This window comes from Xiphophorus maculatus, chromosome 20, assembly GCF_002775205.1.
Source record: "Xiphophorus maculatus strain JP 163 A chromosome 20, X_maculatus-5.0-male, whole genome shotgun sequence".
In the NCBI taxonomy this organism is placed as follows: Eukaryota; Metazoa; Chordata; class Actinopteri; order Cyprinodontiformes; family Poeciliidae; genus Xiphophorus; species Xiphophorus maculatus.
In genome coordinates, this window is record NC_036462.1 from 21,379,970 (window position 1) to 21,399,227 (window position 19,258).

General features: G+C 39.9%; 2 protein-coding genes across 7 annotated transcripts in view; one reads left to right on the top strand and one right to left on the bottom strand.

Moving 5' to 3' along the window:
- Positions 1-9,542, top strand: part of LOC102234352 (retinoic acid receptor gamma-A-like) — a 51,558-nt gene extending 42,016 nt beyond the window's left edge. For 2 of the 3 annotated variants that reach the window (XM_014469052.2, XM_023324761.1), the window contains 7 exons: positions 873-1,021; positions 2,496-2,637; positions 2,847-3,010; positions 3,142-3,318; positions 3,460-3,664; positions 3,780-3,938; positions 4,987-9,542. In XM_014469052.2, coding sequence (XP_014324538.1) covers positions 873-1,021; positions 2,496-2,637; positions 2,847-3,010; positions 3,142-3,318; positions 3,460-3,664; positions 3,780-3,938; positions 4,987-5,297 — 1,307 coding nt within the window. In that variant the 3' untranslated portion in view covers positions 5,298-9,542. Of the gene's footprint in view, positions 1-872; positions 1,022-2,495; positions 2,638-2,846; positions 3,011-3,141; positions 3,319-3,459; positions 3,665-3,779; positions 3,944-4,986 lie in introns of those variants that run through there. The other variant, XM_023324762.1, reaches the window with a different exon arrangement.
- Positions 9,134-18,646, bottom strand: LOC102234607 (calcium-binding and coiled-coil domain-containing protein 1-like). Of its 4 annotated transcripts, none has more exons than XM_023324760.1 (14): positions 18,489-18,646; positions 17,782-17,931; positions 17,569-17,671; positions 16,187-16,392; positions 15,851-16,063; positions 14,715-14,803; positions 14,570-14,639; positions 13,720-13,974; positions 13,513-13,626; positions 13,170-13,265; positions 12,237-12,324; positions 12,006-12,157; positions 11,005-11,087; positions 9,134-9,695 (listed from the first exon to the last, which is right to left on the bottom strand). In XM_023324760.1, exons 2-14 carry the CDS (start codon positions 17,911-17,913, stop codon positions 9,668-9,670), a joined length of 1,629 nt encoding a protein of 542 aa, XP_023180528.1. In that variant the 5' UTR covers positions 17,914-17,931; positions 18,489-18,646; the 3' UTR covers positions 9,134-9,667. The 4 variants fall into 4 exon arrangements, with proteins under 4 accessions (XP_023180528.1, XP_023180527.1, XP_023180526.1 ...); XM_023324759.1 differs by having other exon boundaries at positions 14,715-14,863; positions 17,782-17,928; positions 18,489-18,645; XM_023324758.1 differs by having other exon boundaries at positions 14,715-14,863; positions 18,489-18,645.
- Positions 18,647-19,258: the final 612 nt, after the last annotated feature.

Below are 19,258 nucleotides of genomic sequence, written 5' to 3' on the forward strand. Positions count from 1 at the left end.
CAGAGGAGTGTTTTTATTTGCTGTTTGGAAAAAATTGTATCTTAATTTCTATTCAACCAATAACAGTCAAGCATAAAATGATCCTGCTCTCTAAATAGATACTTGGGTCGTTGCAGTTTTTCCTCAGGTTTTCTGCTGTATTGTCATTTAAGTGCAAGAAACCACAGCTGGATGAACTTTACTACAACCATTAAACATTGTTTGTCTTGAATCTTTTTCACCAGGAGCAGAGGAAGGCCTCTGCCAAAAAATATGCTGTTCTACAGTGTGAAATTTTCCTTAGCGAGACAGTGCGAGGGGACCGAGGGAGACAGCGAGGTCTCATAAACATCCCACCTCTGTTTGTTCACATGGGGCTTTGGGGAGACGGGCAGGTCCGGTTGGATGGCGTTTCCAAATAAAATAACAGAAAAGAAAAGGAAAACAAAGCATATGGGTGTGCACACAAACACACACGTGCAACATTTTTATATTTGACTCAAAAAGTCAGCAGAGGTGTCCCACCTTACCTCCTGCTCTCCAATAAATGGGGAAGCCAATCAAAGCTCAGCTGCCAATCAGCATTTTATCAGCAGGGCCATCTGGCCATCAGCTAATTGTGTCTCTTTTAAGTCCCTGTCAATCAGCAGAGCCCCCCGCCCTCCTCCCTTTTCTCTTAAAAATGTCTGCTTTTGAGCTTGTTCCCTTCTGGCTCCACAGGGTGGCCCGAGGAAGGATGGGGGTTGTTTGTTGACCACTCTCTCCTAATCAGCTGCTGCATTTGCTTTCATCATTATTTCAAAGACTCGTAGGATTAATGCAAACAAGATGCATTCTTATAATAAGTGACCTTTTGTCCCTTTTTTTTTAAATTTTATTTTCTTGCCCTGCAGCGGTGGAGACGCAGAGCACCAGTTCAGAGGAGATGGTGCCCAGCTCCCCTTCCCCTCCTCCTCCTCCGCGGGTCTACAAGCCGTGCTTTGTGTGCCAGGACAAGTCATCTGGTTATCACTACGGAGTGAGCTCCTGTGAGGGCTGCAAGGTAAATGAAGCCAGAGGTGCATGCAGAGTTTACAGGACATGTGTAAAAAAGAAAAGAAGAAGAAGAAGAAGCTGAACAGCTGAGGTCAGTTTAAAAGAAACCCAGAGTGGGAACCTGGTTCTCTCTGAGAGCCAAACAGATGTGTGAAGAGTGCAGCTGTGTGTTTGCTGCTGCCCCCTGCTGTGTACCCACTGCCACTGCACACTGCACAGGCACGCAGCATAATCTGGAAGTTCAGTGTTTCCCAATCTAGTTTTAAATACCAAATAAATGTGAAGTTGTCATTTAAATTTCAGCTTTAAAAGATATCAGACTACTTACATAAAAGTTAAACCCAGTGTCATTTAAAGGTTAACAAAAACAGATTGCAGCTGTTTAAAAATAACTAAAATCCTAAATACATGATCTCTTTAATAATTTATTTGCAGCATGTATATATGCAAGACCTTTGTTTAGGATTTCCTGTCATAGACCAACTGAAAGTAATGTATAAAAGTTCAGAGAAAGGAAAAGCTATGCATTGTTACCTAAATTTATTGAACAATAAAAGGTTTAAAAAGGAAGATGGGAATTTATATGCATCTCTTTTCACTCATAATCAGAATAAAAATCCAGCAGTTCAGTAGTGGAAATTAAACTGAACAGATTAATGGGAGATGGATTGAGCTAAATACCTGGTAATCCCAGAAGAAAACCTGTTAGGAAGCATAAAATCCTAAGACTGGTGTGAAGGTTCATTTTCCAATAAATCAGAAACTTACATTTAAGGCTGCAAAGTAATAGTTTAAATCAAAGCATATTCCTGTGTTAGAATGGCCCAGTCAAAGTCCAAACCTATTTCTAGTTTGACTAGGAGAACTTCACTTAGAGATTGATGTTCACAAACACAGATGTTTGATCCAGTTTCAAGGTAGAATGGGCAAAAATGTTTGTCTCTAAAAGCAGGAAGAGACGTAAACCAAAAGTTGTTGATGATTTAACAAAGTATTTAATCAGGATGGCCAAATAAAAATGCACACCACACTTTTCAGGTTTGTAATATTTACTTCATCTTCAGAATCGCAGACTTTCTGTCAGTCTATCGTGTTAAAATTGGTAAAATACATTGAGGTTGCAACATGACAAAATCTGAAGGGGTACCAATACTTTGAAAGACACTGTAATTAGATTATATTCTACCTTTATGTTAGCTAAAGTGGAAACCTTTTTTTTTACCCCTCCAGGGGGTCTTTTGTGGGCTCTAGTACAGTAGGCTGACTGGAAAGGGGGAAGACATGCGGCAAATATCGTCGGGTCCGGGAGTCGAACCCGCGACGGCCGCGTCGAGGACTCAAGGCCTCCAAATATGGGTTGCGCTAACCCCTATGCCACCACGGCACGCCCAAAGTGGAAACATTTTGAGGGCTGTCCTGTTTCTGTCTGTTCTGGAACCGTAGAACAAGGAAATAAATCAGAGTCTTTTCTGCTTTTTTAGGGATTTTTCCGCCGGAGCATCCAGAAGAACATGGTGTACACCTGCCACCGAGACAAGAACTGTCAGATTAACAAAGTGACCCGGAACCGCTGCCAATACTGTCGTTTGCAGAAGTGCTTTGAGGTCGGCATGTCCAAAGAAGGTCTGTGGGCTGGAAAACAACTCGTCCTGTTAATTAATTTATATCTAACCTTTTTAAGCTGACTTAGACTTAGATTTAATTGAAAACTTATTTCAAACTTTATTAGGAGGGCCATTAACTGTGGAGTGGGCCTGCAAGTTGCTGCGATCACAAATTTGCGACATCATAGCTGAACATCCTGTAGTAACTGGATTTTCTTCGACCTTTAGCCGTGCGCAACGACAGGAACAAGAAGAAGAAGGACGTGAAGGAGGAGGTGGTGCTGCCCGAGAACTACGAGCTCAGCGGAGAACTGGAGGAGCTTGTGAACAAAGTCAGCAAAGCTCACCAAGAGACATTCCCGTCTCTGTGCCAGCTGGGAAAATACACCACAGTGAGTTTTTGACTTCCACTCACGACGGAGTGTCCGCATCACTCTGCACCGAGGCTAGCTGCTTTCCAGAAAAGACAAACCACAGTGCCGACTCTGCGCAGACAAAAAGTGTTCCTGTTTCTCTCTCCCAGAACTCCAGCGCTGACCACAGAGTGCAACTGGACCTGGGCCTGTGGGATAAGTTCAGTGAGCTTTCCACTAAGTGCATTATAAAGATTGTGGAGTTTGCCAAGCGACTACCAGGCTTCACTACGCTCACCATCGCTGACCAGATCACCCTCCTCAAATCTGCATGCCTGGACATCCTGGTATTAGCCCTCTCCTGCTTAACCAACCCTCCACCTTCCCAAGGCTTTCTCATTCATCACACTGCTTCACTTGTTGAGACAAAGCAAATATTAGGGGGGGTTTCAACTATGTTCTGTAATGTTTTTCCTTCCCTTGTGCAGATGCTGAGGATATGCACCCGCTACACTCCAGAGCAGGACACAATGACGTTCTCAGACGGCCTGACTCTCAACAGAACCCAGATGCACAACGCCGGCTTTGGGCCGCTCACAGACCTGGTGTTTGCCTTCGCCGGTCAGCTCCTGCCTCTGGAGATGGACGACACAGAGACGGGGCTCTTAAGTGCAATCTGTCTCATTTGTGGAGGTAAAAGTTTAGTGAGCCGGCTAGTTCACCGCATCTATAAAGTGTCTCATTTTGCTTATGTCTTCTTGTCAGCTGTTCATGAGGTTAATATTGTTTCCTCTTTGCCCCTCACCAGACCGCATGGACTTGGAAGAGCCGGAAAAGGTCGACAAACTCCAGGAGCCGCTGCTGGAGGCTCTAAAGATCTACACTCGCCGCAGACGCCCGAACAAGCCTCACATGTTCCCTCGCATGCTGATGAAAGTCACAGACCTGCGAGGAATCAGCACCAAAGGTTAGGGTGTTTTCTTTTTTTATTATAAAACTTGAGAAATTTTTTTTATATATATATAAAACTTGAGTAAATCAAAACTTAAGTCTTCCGCTCCCGGTTGTAATCTTAAAGAGGACATATTATGAAAAATCCCTATTTTGTATGTTTTCATACTTCCATTTGGGTTTCTACGGCTTCTAAAAGCAGCAAAAAGTAGCAACCCCAGCGAAGCCCAGCCTGTCACCTAGCAACCCAAGCTGAGTTCGGTCATCTGGTTTTACTGCTGTGCAATGGCTGCTGGAAAAGACAAAGGTTTCGTAGTTGACTTACCATCCAGAAACCACTTGTTTCATTCTTGTTGGTTGTGCCGGAAGCTCCACGTCTGCTTTTCAAAGATGTGCGGTTGTATAATTGCACATCTGTTTATAGGCATTTTCATGTACGAGTGTAAAAGTTGAGTTGGGGGCGTGGCCAGCAGCAGCTTTTTTTGCTTTAAAGTGACAAGATGCCCTGAGACATCTCATTCTGAAAGGAGCTCAAAATAGGCAGAACTGACTAGACAATCTCATTAACTAAAAATGTTGTCCAAGAAATGTAATGAACATGTTTTGTATATTTTATAGACCTATCCTAACCTATTCAAGGAAACATAATAGGTCACTTTTACAAGGTTTTGTGTATTGTATCACTTAATATGTACACGGAAGATGTCTGCACAGTTTTGTCACTCATGGTTGGGACTGCAAAGTAACTAAAATGGATCGTTTGCAGTCTTTCCTTAACATATGCAAGTTAAGCAGTGCTCTGCATTCAGCTCCATCCGCCTTCTCCATCAACTCTTTTCAGATTCCCACTCCCACTGAATGCAAATGCATGCCACACTTTTCAGGTGTTTTTTGTAAGCAACTTCTTTCAGCTTTGCTCTGTGTAAAATGTCTAAAAATCTGAATAAAATTAAAGTTTGTACATTTGCAAAGCACCGTGTGCAATCTGCACAGCTTAGGTCCACTTGTTTCCTCTGAAAGGAGAACAATTTGTTTTGACGTTGAGCCTCTCTGCTCGCCCGCAGGTGCAGAGCGAGCCATCACCCTCAAGACGGAGATCCCGGGCCCCATGCCGCCTCTGATCAGGGAGATGCTGGAGAACCCGGACGCCTTCGAGGACAGCAGCGACTCCAGCGACAGCGCCTCGGCCCCTCCCCCGGCCATCCAGGCCATCAAGCAGGAGGAGAAGTCCACGTACGAGTCGGCCTTCGAAGAGGAGGAGGAGGAGGAAGAGGACGACTACTGGGACGAGGAGAGGGAGTGGGGGGCGGACAGCGACGGCGAGCCGTGGGGGGAGGCGGCACAGAAGAAGGCCGTGGCGGGAAAGACGCAGTGAGAGAGGAAGGCTGCTTCCTGTCTGAGAGACCGCTGAGCCGCACAGAGCAACACCTCCTCACAGATTTAGGCTCGTTAATGACATTATGATAAACTGTACATACTGACTTCAAGGAAACTGTTTTCAATTCAGAATAGGAAGCAACTAAACAAAGAGAAAAAGCACTACATTTCAGTGGATGAATGAGGGCACCATTAAAATATCGATGTGACTTTGCAAAAATGTTTCTGAGTTCAACACGGAGCAGCAAGGATTGCTGGGAGGAAGAAAAGGAGCTCCTCTTCTGTCTCTTAAGGGCTACGCTCTGTATAAAATGGTTGATTGCAGCAGCTGAGCTCTACAAGGTGTTCATGTGCCACGAATGTCTTCTCAGAGTTACTTCTCAGAGATTATGCAACTTATTTTTTTCTGTGTACGTCCTTTTCCTGAGCATGTTACCTTTACGTCTGTTTGCCTCTTCTTTTGTTTGGTATATTTTTTACTCTCATTCGACTCGATGCGTGTGAAGTTTGAACTTTAACCCTTTTCATTTCTGCTTTATTGGACAAGAGCATTTAAAAGTGTGATAGAGAGACAAGAGAGTCATGAGCAGGACTCAAACTCAGAGAAATCGCAATAAGTTTTCAGTCTTGAAATTATTTGAGAGGATGATAGGAAAGCTGGTGTTTTAACTTTGGTGCCAAATAGGAAAAAAATGCAAACACAAGACATATCTCTCATCCTTTTAATAAATCTATATTAATATTTCTGACCCCCCATTAAAATCTTTAAATCTTCAGAGGGGTCATCCTTCACTCTCAGGTTGATTCTGTCTCACCTTTCTGTGTAACAGTTTCTGCAAAACTAAAAATCCTAGTCACACAAAGTCAAGAAAGACCTTCTGATATTGCAAGTAAAGATATCTAAACAGATATTAAAATAAATATACTCAGGAGGGTGTGTGTGTGAGGGGGGCGCGTGCGTGTGTGTGTGTGCGCGTGTAGGTGTGTGTGTGCCATTTTCAACAATTTAAGCTCGAAAGCGCAGATGAGATAAAGAAACAAAGATTTTAAAATAATGCCAAAAATAGTAGCTTTCCATATTTACACAAATTCCATGTTTAAAGCCACATTTATAAACTATTAAAAATAAATTTAATGGATGAAACTCTCAAAAAAATGCATTTTAAATTGAATATGCAGTATCATCGGCTTACGCTGAACACACTGGATGCATGCAGAGCCGGTCCAAAGTTGTCCAAAGTGGGCTTTGATCTGGAGAGCCATCACTGACCCGCTTAAACTTAGGATGTTTTAAATCTATAAATTAATAAACTAATAAAGCTACATTTTAAATATAAAGGACTTTCATTTTAAATTTGATGTCCAGAAGCCTTTAGAGAAATTTTAAAGCAGGTTGATTGTTGATAAATATGTCATTTTGAAATCAACTCAGAATTGGGAAAGTCAACAGTTTTGGGTTGTTTATCTAAAATATTTTAAAAGTCACAGATATAAAATATCTATTAGTACTTCTGACAATTTGCATCTAAGTAAACCAGTATCGTACACAATGTTGTACAAACTATCATGTGTTACTTTAGTGTTTAATGTATAAAATAGAGAAAATGCATTGTATTAATAGTAGTTAGCTGATCCCACAGATCAGATTGCGACTGGAGCGTGTTCAACTTCGGGGTCAAATCGTTCCAAAGTTTGACATCAGAGACGAATTAAATGTCCCATGAGTTTGCCTATACCTTGGGCCGGCTCTGGTTACAAGTCAGAAAACATTACTGAAGAAGTTATTTAGAGTTAAAAGCCTCATCTCAAAGATGAATTAATTGGAACGATTGTTAATTGATCAAAAATGATCATCCAGCATCAGCAGTAAACGGGTGTCCTCCTGAAGCACAAGGTGATATTTTAGTGAGATAAAATATTACAGTTCTTTGCTAACAGAATAAAAACTGATCAAATGAAAGACTTGTGTTGAGGACCAAAAGGATTGAAGTCTTCCATATTAAAAACAAAGTATTTAGAATCAGATTAAAAGCCATCAAAAAGGCAAAACTAAAGTTGTCAGGATTTTCACTAAGCTGTATTTGTTCTTATTGGATCTAAACGTTGCTCACTCACACACACGCACACACACACACACACACACACACCCACACATTGTAACATAGTAATTGCATAGCACCAGCCAAAATTACACTTCTTATGATCTCTTCAGATCATATAATGCTTATTAATTTCAAAGTAAATGCTTTGTTTCTGATGTTATTAATTATCTTGAATTTGAGCCGGTGCAATAAATTAACCACAGAGGTTGTCGCCAAACTCTCAAGCCAGCAATATGATAAGCATAAATATGTAACAATAAAAGACCAAAGACAGATAAGTCACTTTGTGTTGGGCAAGATTTTACTTTTTGTTTTTTTAAATAATGAAGCTGGATAAATCTCATCTCTCTAACATTTTGTTGTTGCTGATAAATGTCTTTAATATTTGATTCCAGGCATGTTGTCTACGTGTTCAGGGAGCGACATTCATCTTGTGTCTTCTTACATCTGAGAAACCAAATTAGCTTTGATGTCTCTTGACTATTGCACACAGCTACAAACAAATTCAAAAACTGTGTTGAAATGCTCCGGTTACATTTCTACGAGAGGCTGAAACTATGTTTGCTTTTTTTTATGCTTACTATTAAATGTTTTATGACGTTTCTTGTATTTTGATAAAAGCATTTTTTTTGTTCTCAGACATTATAGTGTCCAGTTGTCTCAACTTTTTTTATTTTTTTTTTTTCCACCAAACATTTACAGACATGGACACATTTGTGGGAACCACTGGAAAAGATGCTTAAAAATTGATTTCATTTTATTTACTTTTATTGCAGTAACATAATCTTGCCCTAAAGTAATAATTTGAGGACATTTTTACAGGGGTTAAAAATTGCTGCTTGTATCTAGTTGTTGATTTCTATTAATTCAATTAAAATAAACAAATGGGTTATTTGGGGGGAATGGGGTTAGCAGGACACTGATTCAAAACATAATTAACAGAAATTATTCATCTTTCTTCCATGTCCATCTCAGTCTCCAGACCTGAATCCTTTAGAAAAGCTGAAAAGAAGAAAGCGAAACACAGGAACCAGGACTATGGACTAAAGCAGAGGTCAGCAATCCGCGGCTCCAGACCCACAAGTGGCTCCTAAGAGCCTCCATAGTGGCTCTAACTAAGCCACTTCAGCCGAAAAATCAAAAAAAGGAGCAATTTTTACAAAATACAGATAATTAAGGCTAGTTGCTTTTACAGTTTTTCAAAAAGAACAATAAAAAAAAATAAAGCTAAGTTCATTATTTTTACAGTTTTTTATGAAGAGCTATTTGAAATAAAATAAAGGTAATTAAAGTTAACTGTTTTTGCAGTATTTCAAAAAGAGCAGTTTTTAAGCAATGTTGCTAATTAAGTTTAATTGTTTTTGCCATTTTCTTTCAAAAAGAGGAATTTTTTAACAATAAGCTTATTAACTGTTAACTGTTTTTACAGTTTTTAGGTGATTTTTATACAGTATTTCTATAAAATGAAAAATAAATGTGCCAGCCTGGCCAACTGTTAGAAGTGATGTTCTCTCTGTAAATTGAGTTCACCACAAAGGAGGCGATATATGTGTTTTTAATGATTTTGGTAAAAAGAAGAAAAAGATAAATATATATACTTTACATGATTTTTCATACTAGCTTTAACTCCAGTCAAGTGAAGACCTCCATCATGCAGATGTCTGTGTATCATTTTAAAGATCGGGATCTTTTTTCCTGTCAGTATCATGTCAACAAAGCACAGAAACCGAACAACACTTGCTAGCATTTTACTGAGAACCCTGAACGTAGTTTCCCAACTCTGCGGCGCTGCAGACAGGCATTCACGTTCCTCCAGCCTGACTCGGTGCTTGAAAAGCTGAAACAGACCATTTCACACTTGGCCGTGATCGCACGCCCACACATTTGACACGGTTTTAGGAGTCATGCTCTCATGCAAAAACCCAGGAGCCAAAATAGCACCAGAACAACACGTAGAGTATGACAGTCAGGCCAACAGCATATTTCTCACAACATTTGCCACATATTCACATTACAACAAGTTCCAGGTTAAAGGCTGGAACTCAAAGGACTGAATTACAAGTACTAAAATCCATGTAACCTGAGTCGAGATTCGCAAATAACACGAGAAATATTTCCTATGACATGATTGACCACTCAGGAAAAAAAAAAAAAAATTAAAGTGCATTTTCACAAATATAAGAAACAAATGCTAACTAAATGCTCTTTGTTTAGTTTGGATTCAAATAAACATTAGTGGCACCAAAGCTGCTTGCTCCTTGTTCTGTCACCACATTGGGGAGTCAGCCAGCTCACTGCAGAGAAAACAGATGAAAGTTTCACAGAACATGCAATCAAACAATATCGTAATAGAGAACAAACTTTTATGTTTGCAGCTGATTTTAAACGAATCGCTATTTTAATTTGTGGTACACCTCCGTCACCGTGGGCAGCAGCTTCACAACAATTTGGGGCTTTCGATGATTTAGTTGGAGCGTTTTTCCTAAATACAAACACAGTTATTTAGAGCTCGTGTTATTTTTAATGTGTACTTAATGTCTCTGACGACTCACTGGTGAAATGTTCCTTGGAAGGAAAATCGACTGCACAGTTTTTCCATTCTGGCTGGAATGTATCAACTCTTGTCATTAGAAATGGTGCAGCTCATTGTGCCTGCTTGGTTTCCAGGCATGGACTTGGCTTTTAAACACAGCCCAGTATATTTCTAAGCATCATAAATCAGGGATCAGATCAGTTGACCTGTTTTACCCATTAAAAGGCCAGTTTAAGACCATTGTCCTGTTGGAAAACCCAACATGTCCACGTTTCAGTTGAAGGTTTTAGCAGAAGTTTAGTTTATAGGTAGTTCTCATTCATTATTCCTTCATCTTTGTGAAGTGCATAAGTATTAGCGGCAGAAAAACAAACCCTCAGCATGATGCTCCCACCGCCATGTCTGACAATTGTATTTTCCAGGCGAATGGTGATATTTTATAGCACGATCAAGTAACTATGTTACCTTCAGTTTTTATAAAAATGCTGCATATGTCGACTTCGAACTTGATGCATTGAAATTGGGCCTCTGTCTGTTTAAGAAATTCCTACTTTTTCCGACACTCCACCTTCAACGCGTCATCATAACTCCACATGCATAAGAGAACCAAAGCAACACTCCAGGTCTGTTTTAGATGAAGAAATAACATTATAACGTGACACGTAGCTCAAAAAGGTTGATTTTACTAAACCCTCCTGTTAAATATCCAGGAATAAATATGGTGGAAGATTACTGATGACTACAAAAAGCCTGCAGTTCAGGTGCAAAGTGGGCTGTGTTCATATATTTGACTCTGTGTTAATAATTAAAACTTGTGCTGCCATTTCTTGTTTGTTTTTTTTTAATCATTCGAGTTGTATGCATCATTTGATCTTAAAAAAGAGTGGTTCAAACAAATCAAAAGCCGCAGATTAAATATGACATATATAATCCCGATGGAGGGATGAAAAGTTCTCATCAGCAAGATGTACACTTCCACTCTGACGTGTCTCAGCGACGCAGCCTCTCAGAAAAGATTGTGTAAGAGAGGATATCCGGAGCAATGCTCCGTGTGGCTGGACTGTTCTCACCTCAGGACGGGGTTGACGAGTTCAGGCAGGATCAGCTGCTTCGCTTCGCCGGTTTGGCGTTTGCTGAGCTGAGATTTTTCATCCTGATTTCACAGACCAAAAAAAAAAAAAAGCTTGAGTCAGAGCCTAGGATGCTGACCAGTATTTCCAGGGTTGGATTTACCAGCTTCCAGGGAAATATGACTTTTATGTGCTACATTGAAAACTAAAAATTATTTCTGCATGTCAAACACAGGAGGTTGTGGCTCATTACACATTTCTGAAGTGATTTCTCATTATAATTTAACGTGCTACTTTCTAATTTAAATTAGAAAGCTAACATAGCAGCCAGCTGTGCTGTGGCATATAAAGGAAAAACATAAACATTTTTACTATTAGGTATGCTATTTTTATTTCTCTCCTCCTCTTCAACAGTACTGCAGATAATAAAATTATTGGTGACATTCCAACAATATGATGTTCTTTTCTGAAGCTTGGAGTTTGTTTAGTTAACTTGCTATAGCATAAAACAACACAAGGGGGGTGGCAGCCTTGGCAGTAAAAACAAAATAATCCAAACACATAAAGTAGCATTTACCTTGCATGATTACTAACTTAAAAATGTAATCTCCTTTCAGTTAGAAAATAAACATGTCTCCCTTGTAAATATGTCTCTTCTGTGCTCAGTGGCAATTACATGATTTACATTTGAATATTAACAGGTTAGTTATTGAGGTGATTTTTGGTTATTTTATAATTTTTCTTATTACACAGTGTTTGCTTTCGTCTAATTTATTCACTTCATCCCTGCAGACAGATTGTCTTGCCCCGGCCTGTTTCTGAAGCAGGCAGAAACCCGGATGTTTAACAATGAAACTGGAGCAAACACTCATGACACAGCAGAGCTGCAGGAATCCCTTGAGACAACAATCAAATATTTACCCACTCAGAGTGGGTCAGTCCCTAAAGCAGGCGCTGTTAATGGTTGTTTGGTTTAGGGCTGAGCAGGCGGGCGGGCGTACCTGTGAGTCAACGGGCGACTCGTCACCCTCGCTTTGGCTGAGAGTCTCAGCTGGGATCTCAGAGGTGGAGCTTTCCTCCGGGCAGGAAGATGAAGAAGCAGATCTGGCTGATGGAGCGAAATCCCCTTTCTCAGATGAAGAACCTGGAGCTGCTTCATAATATTCCTTATTTTAAGCCTCCTTAGAATAAAGTTACCGGTCCGGCTCATGGAAATCCTTTTCCATACTTACAGATACATTTAACTTCTGTGATGTTTGGGTTTGCTTCTTCCCCGATGCCCAGCTTCATCTCCAGCTGCCGAATGCAAGTCACCAAATCCTGGAAGGTTTCAGTCAAACAGATTATCACAGTAAGACAAAAAAGATTAGAATAATATCTCTGTAAGTGGAGAAAAAACACACACAACAAAAACAGCATGCAGAACATTTCGCAAACTTCTGAAATAATTCTGTTTGATTCTTTATTGTTTTATTTTTTTGTGACATTTTACATGTTTGAAATAAATGAAGAATTGATTTCATTTCATTTAAAAAGGCAAATAGTGCTAAACTCTTCCTTAGTTTAGCGTTTATAACTCCAGGTTAAGAGAGATTTGGTTTTAGACAACTATTTTAACTCAGACACTCAACTCAGTTAAAAGCAATTAAAAAGTGCAAACTGGAATATGTGTGCAGTAAGTTTACCTACTTTAACACGCGACACACTAATTTATTTATTTCAAATTAAAAACAGGCTCATTCTCCCCAAACTGTATGAAGCTAAACTTTTGCTCATCATTTTTCATGCTCGATACTAAATTACTATCTGTGATTTGTGATTAGAGATTATATGTTTATGTCAGGTTTCCACTTTGAAAATCTAACACTGTGAATCAGATGAACACCTGGACTTAAAGCACAAATTGGTAACATTTTAGTTGTAAAAAAGATGTATTTATTTACTAAACTAAAAATAATTTTATTTACTAAAAGAGACATATTTAGCTACACAGTCTACATGCTGGGCATCAGATAAGCAGAAGATGCACTTCCTCTGGAGATGAAGCTGGGCATCGGGGAATCATGTTTCACTATGATTTTTAGAATAATGCATTCAAGCAAAACGATGACAATGAAAGAAGGTTTACAATGAACCCTGAGTTGCTTGTGGCGTTGAAGCCTTGCCTGCTTGTGCAGTAGCTCCTGCTCTCTGCCTTTCTGGACCTTCCTCAGAGCGGCCTTCAGCTCCTGCAGCTCTCGCTTGGCGTCGCTCAGCAGCACCTGCAGGGAGAACAGCGACCTCACACCCTGTGACATATGACATGGCCCGCCTCCTGTCCTGCTGATCACATGTCGGGAACTGTTTGCTCTGGTTGCCAGCGTGCGTGTAAGAAAAGAACTGCGCCGAACTCTGGAATGCTTCTCCGAAACACATTCTGAGCAACCGAGCAACTATGTGCGACGTCCATCAAGTTTTGTGCTGATGGTGTGTTGATGCTTTGACTTTTGTTGTGTTTTGGTAGCTCACTTCTTCTCTCCCGAGCTCTGCCTCCAGGTTGTCTCGTTCAGTCCTCTCCTCCTGGAGCCATTCCTCCTTCCTCTGCAGCTCACAGCTCAGATCCTGGACTTTCTTCTTGGCAATCTGCACAAAAATTGATAAAAATAGGATTGAGAATAAGTTTGGTTCCACATATGTCTCACACATGCCCTGCACCACGTCCTGCTGGATCTTCACCTCTGCTGCATGCTTGTAAGCCTCTCTCTCCAGGGCCCAGGTGGCCCGCTCCTCCCTGAGGGCCAGGTCCTGGTCTGACAGCTGCAGGGTGAACTGCGCCACCTGGAGGCGGACCTGGTGCAGCTCAGCGTGGGTGTGGTTGCGCTGGGTGCTCAGGTCTCGCAGCTCGTTGCGCAGGCCTTCGGCTACATGGTCGCTGGCTTCCAGCTGCTCCTGCAGGCTGTGCAGCTCTGCAGCCGAGGCCTCCACTTCCACCTGGCGAAGAGATGAAGACTCACTGAAACAATCAGAGGTACAGAGGGTGGGTAGAGCACCCAAAAACTGCACAAGTAAGAGTAGCTTCAACAAATTTTTACTCAAGTAACCGTCCAAGAAATTACTCAAAAGTAGAAAGTATTAAATACTGAGTAACTGATCAAAATATCGGGTTTGGGGATCATCAAATGGACAAAAATCGACAGTTATGTGGAAAATTTGGTATTTTAAAAACCAAAATGAAAATCATTTATATAAATAACATAATTACAAAATAATTGTAATTATGTTATAAATAACAAAATCAGGCAAATGAAAAATTTCCAAATTAATTAGTTTCAATATAAAACTTATGAAACTTTAATAGAAATTGCAGATATGTGTGTGGGTGTGTGGGCGTGTGTGTGTGTGTGTATCTGGTGAATTTTTTGTTAAAGCAAGTTTTTTCTTCATTCAGTTTTTCTCACAGTGTATCCAGATGTTTTACTCAAGTAAGAGTAGCAATACCTCATAATGAAATTACTGAAGTAAAAGTAAAATGTAACTTGTTGTTTTCACAAAGCTTTGTGACTAAGCTACCATCAGAGTTTCATACCTGCAGGGATTTCCTTTTTTCCTCATCATGTTTTATCTGGGAGGACATTTTCTTCACTCTCTCCTTCAACCTGTGAAAACAAAGATAAAATTAGCTTTAGTTGCAATTAATGAGATGCAGTCACATAAATATTTCAGGATCTTACCTTTGCAGTTCCATGTTTGCTTGCTCTTCTCTGTCAGCCAGAACCTTCACCTCACCCCTCAGGTCTTGGACTTGCTGCTGGTTCTCGCCCTTTTCAGCCACAAGTTTTCTCAGTTCAGAGCCCTGAATTTCCTGACTGTACTTTACATCCTTTCAGCATAAGACATGATTGATTACAATGTTTTAGAAAGTATCACTTGGAAACCTTTTGTCACATTAAAGCTGCAAGCTTCGGATGAAAGAGTTTTCCAAAAACTGAGGAGTGCGAGGAAATTGAAGCATGGTTTCCAAATTTCCTTTACAAGAAGAAGTTATTTTTTTAGACTCAAAGGTAAGTCTTAGGAGCAATATAGATACCAAATTTGGACCTAAAGAGACTGAGACTTTCTGTGCTTGATATTAGTCAGAACAGACCTGGAATTTAATTTAAAATTTCACCACAGATTTCAACTCTTTTTTTTTTTTTTTAGCTTCCAGCTGGGTTTTTAAGCCGCTCTGTCTCTTTTAAAAGAATCATATCCTCAGCAAGACGCTGCCATGGCCGCGTTTTGTGTGATGGTATGTTCAAGACGATGCAAAATATTAGTTTTCAACATCACAAAGCATTTTGCATGTAGAGTAAAAAAAAAAGAAGAAAAATCAATGTTAGTCTGATTTAAACAAAGCAAATTCTTCCACTTGGTTATTTTTGTTTCTTGCAGGTTTGTGGAGAAATAAAATTGGGACTTCTCATATTTGTTTGTATTTTGCTGGTCATCCATAAAAGTCAGCAGACTGACAGTCCTTGTAGAATCAGCTGAGCTGCTCTCTGCAGCTCCTCCAGAGACATCGTTAGTTTATTGAAGTCTTTTCTCTCTACTGTTTCAGTTCCTGCTGTACTCCACTTTTTAAAATATCTGCTAATATACTGAACATTTCCTTCCACTTTGCAATTATGGACAACTTTGTCTTGATCTATCACATTTAATCTCAATGAAATACATTTAGGTTTCTGGTTGTAATGTGACAAAATGTGAAAATGTAAATGGGGTCGGGGGTATCTCTGTGTTCATGACAGTTTTGCTGTGGGATTTGTGTTCAGTGTGTTTTAGTTTGTGGATAAAAACGAATGTGATTCGGTGTCCAAGCCCTTCTTACCGTGTGTTTTTCTTCCAGTCTCTTCAGCATCTCACAGATCTGCCTCAGGTTGTCTCTGAGCTCAGTGATCTCCTCCTTCATTGCCTGCTTCTCCGTCTCCCACTCCAGCCTTGCTCTTTTGCTGGTTTCTTTTTCGGTCTCCACCTCCTTCTTGGCTTCATCCAGAGCTCGCTGCAAGCCCGCCTGTTTTTTGAGGCTCTGCTCGAGCCGACTCTGGTGACGATAAAGGCAAACATGGAAGAGTTCATTCCTTTTTACAGAAACCAGTCAGAGGATTTGCTAATTCCTCAACGTTGGTGTCTTCATCACAGTTTATCATCACAGTGAATCCCTCACCTGCAGCAGCTGCGCTCTGGGAATGACCAGCATCAGCTCCTCTTCCTCTCCACCTTCCTCATCCTGTTCTTCCTTCAGCGTCTCCAGCTCCTCCAGCGGCTTCGGGGCACAGAACGTGAACGGACGACTGCGAGCACAAACCTTTCCCACCTTATCCACATAAACAAACTGGTACTCCACAGCACTGGGGCGAGGCAAGTACGACGCTGCAGAAGAAATATAAAGCTTTACAATTTATATTCAGGCTTATAGTTTCAAATTCGATAAACCTAAACAGTAACAGATTAATAGATAAAAAGCTCTTGAGCTGGATATTCTTAGTTGATCTCAATTCTTTGGGTTTTGTATTGGAAACTGTGGGAAAGCAATTAAAACCTGCAACAGCAAGCATTCCTGAGTCAGCTGCATATTTATAAACCTGTTCTACTTAGCTAAAATAGTTTACATATTTCTGTTAAAATGCAAAACATGATTTCAATATTCCTTGTTTTTTTTATGCACACAAAATTCATCTTACAGTTTATGATATTAAAATGACCACTACAAGTAGCACACTCTCAATTATATTACAACGGGGGGAAATGTGCAGAGTTTCAAAAAAGCTAACCATATTGCCTGATTCATTTTTTGGCGCTATGAGAGAAAGCATCTTCAATGCTTCACTGTACCCACATTGGCTGAATCTTTATAAAATAAATTAAATATTAAGTACAGAAGCAGTTTTTTATTGTTCTGTGTTATAGACGGATTACAGTGCCAGGAATCTGGATGTCTAAACCCTGCGACATCAAATGTATCATTTCTGAAACATGTGCGTCTTTTACAATGTTAAAAACATGCAGTAACCAGAGTGAATATATTTTAAAATATGTTATTCTATACAAAAAAGCAAAATGCTGTTTAAGCTTAATGTATCAATTAGGGCAGAGAGAGAAGAATATTGAGAAACTACTGATTTTTTTTGTAAACAGTTGCAGTTAAGCCCCAAATCTATGCAAATTATTAATCATTTTTGTTGGAGGCAGGTGTCTTTAAAATGATAACAAAACAAAGTGAAATAAGTATCAATAAAAATCTGTCAAGGGCATGAATAGTTTTGGATTCATCTGTGGAAAAACATTAAAAAGCTGTTCTTGATATGATTGAATCTTCTCTTAAAGCTCATTTTTAACCCAACTAGAAGTGTTCGTTTTTACAGTCACTGTTATAATTGAGTTGTTTTTATTGCACTTTGGTCAAACTGTGTTGTTTTAAAAGTGCTTTATACATACAGCACTGTATCCATGACTCTCTGGTGAGTCATGGATACAGATTCAGTCTGATTATATTGTTGCTGAGAGTGGTGAGACGTGCTGTAAGTAATTCATAAATTTAATTGGTACCCTGGAAAACGGCACAGTGGTCGACGCTGGTTCCCTCCGTGTAGCCCTCAGGTACCAGAGCCCATGTGTAGGTGTGATACTGTTTGACTGAAGACCAGCCCATCTACCACACAGGAGACACAGTATGACCCGTAAAACACAAATTGGGTGAAGCAGATTCTTTCCATCATTCACTCAAGGGTTAAGAATTGATGCTAACGTGGGTTATTATACCTGAAAAATCCCTATCCAGTCACTGCTGCTCCACCCATGCTCTGATGTCAGACTGTAATGGCACTCCACCCTGGTTTGGGGGAAGTACAACTGTCCCACATTTCGAAACACCACCGCCGGCTGTTTATCCATAAGTAACAGGAAGCTCTGCTGTTGAGGAAGAAAACACACATGGGTCTGGTTTGATGAGCTCCAGTTTCCCTCTGGATGAGAACAGCTGATGAAAGGTGATAGCTGAGCTCAGGAATGCAGCTGTGTGCTCATAGCAAGCAAGGAGCTCACACACACACACACGCACACGCACACACACACACACGAACACACGAACACACACTGTCTGTTGGAGTTTAGTTAAAGCAAAACCTGCAAGTCATATTAAATACTCCAAGAGTAAACAATAGGAATAATGGAAATTATGAATCAGATTTTAGAATGGGTTATCTTAAAAGTATTTTACTTAGTCACAGTAAAAAGTAATCTAATCCTTCTAACACGAAAAGAAAAACGTTATTAAATTTGTTTGAGCAAAGTTTCAGAGGAAATATATTTTAAAAATGTCAATTTCAATCCAAAACACTTAAAATGATGTCACACTTGCTAAGTTTAGATCTAGAAATTAAAAAAAATCCATTTAAAACTCATCTTAATGCAAGTTTTTCTTTTATTTATTTAAATGTCAGATTTTGATAATGAACAATGAATCAGACCTTAATCTCTTGAGAAATGTACGCCTGCCTTCAGCTCCTCGTGAGAGATCCGATCAGTCTGGAGAAAGTGATGTGCAATTCTGTCAGGTGCAGGAGTTTCACAACATCCCCTGGACCATGTGGAGTCCAGATAAACATCTCAGATACAGAACGGATTATGGGAGATGTAGTGAGTGCATTGCTGGTAAGGGGGCAAAGTCGCTCTAAAGACTTCAACTCCCAGAAAAGAAAACATATTCTGAGAGTGTGCTACTTGTAGTTTGGACATGTTGCAATAATCAGAGGCTGTCCAGAACTGGGGAGATACTGTCACACCGTGTAAATGATACCAACAACAAGGGACAAAAATAGCTAAAGTCATATGAACCTTTTTTTTTTTTTTACATATATGTATATATATAAAATGTTTGCTGTTTAAGCAAATTCATTATTTTTAAGTTTCATGTTCAGGGCAAGCTGTAGGCTACTTACTATATTTATATCCTGTGACTTTGCTAAAATGTTGTTCCCACGTTGGACGCTAGATGGCAGTGCAGCGGCGCTCCACGGCTAAGATATAACCAAAAATAAGAGAAAAAGAAGGCAAGCTAAGAAAACAATAAGACTTCACATATTTTAGACCCCTCCAATTTATCCATGGACTTCAAATTGGCAATAAATGTTTCATTACTATGCCAACATTATTTGATGATGAAATCAATTTAATTGTCATCAAGCTTCAAGACAGGACAGATCTTCAGAAGCTGGAAGCTCAAAAAGACTAAATAAAC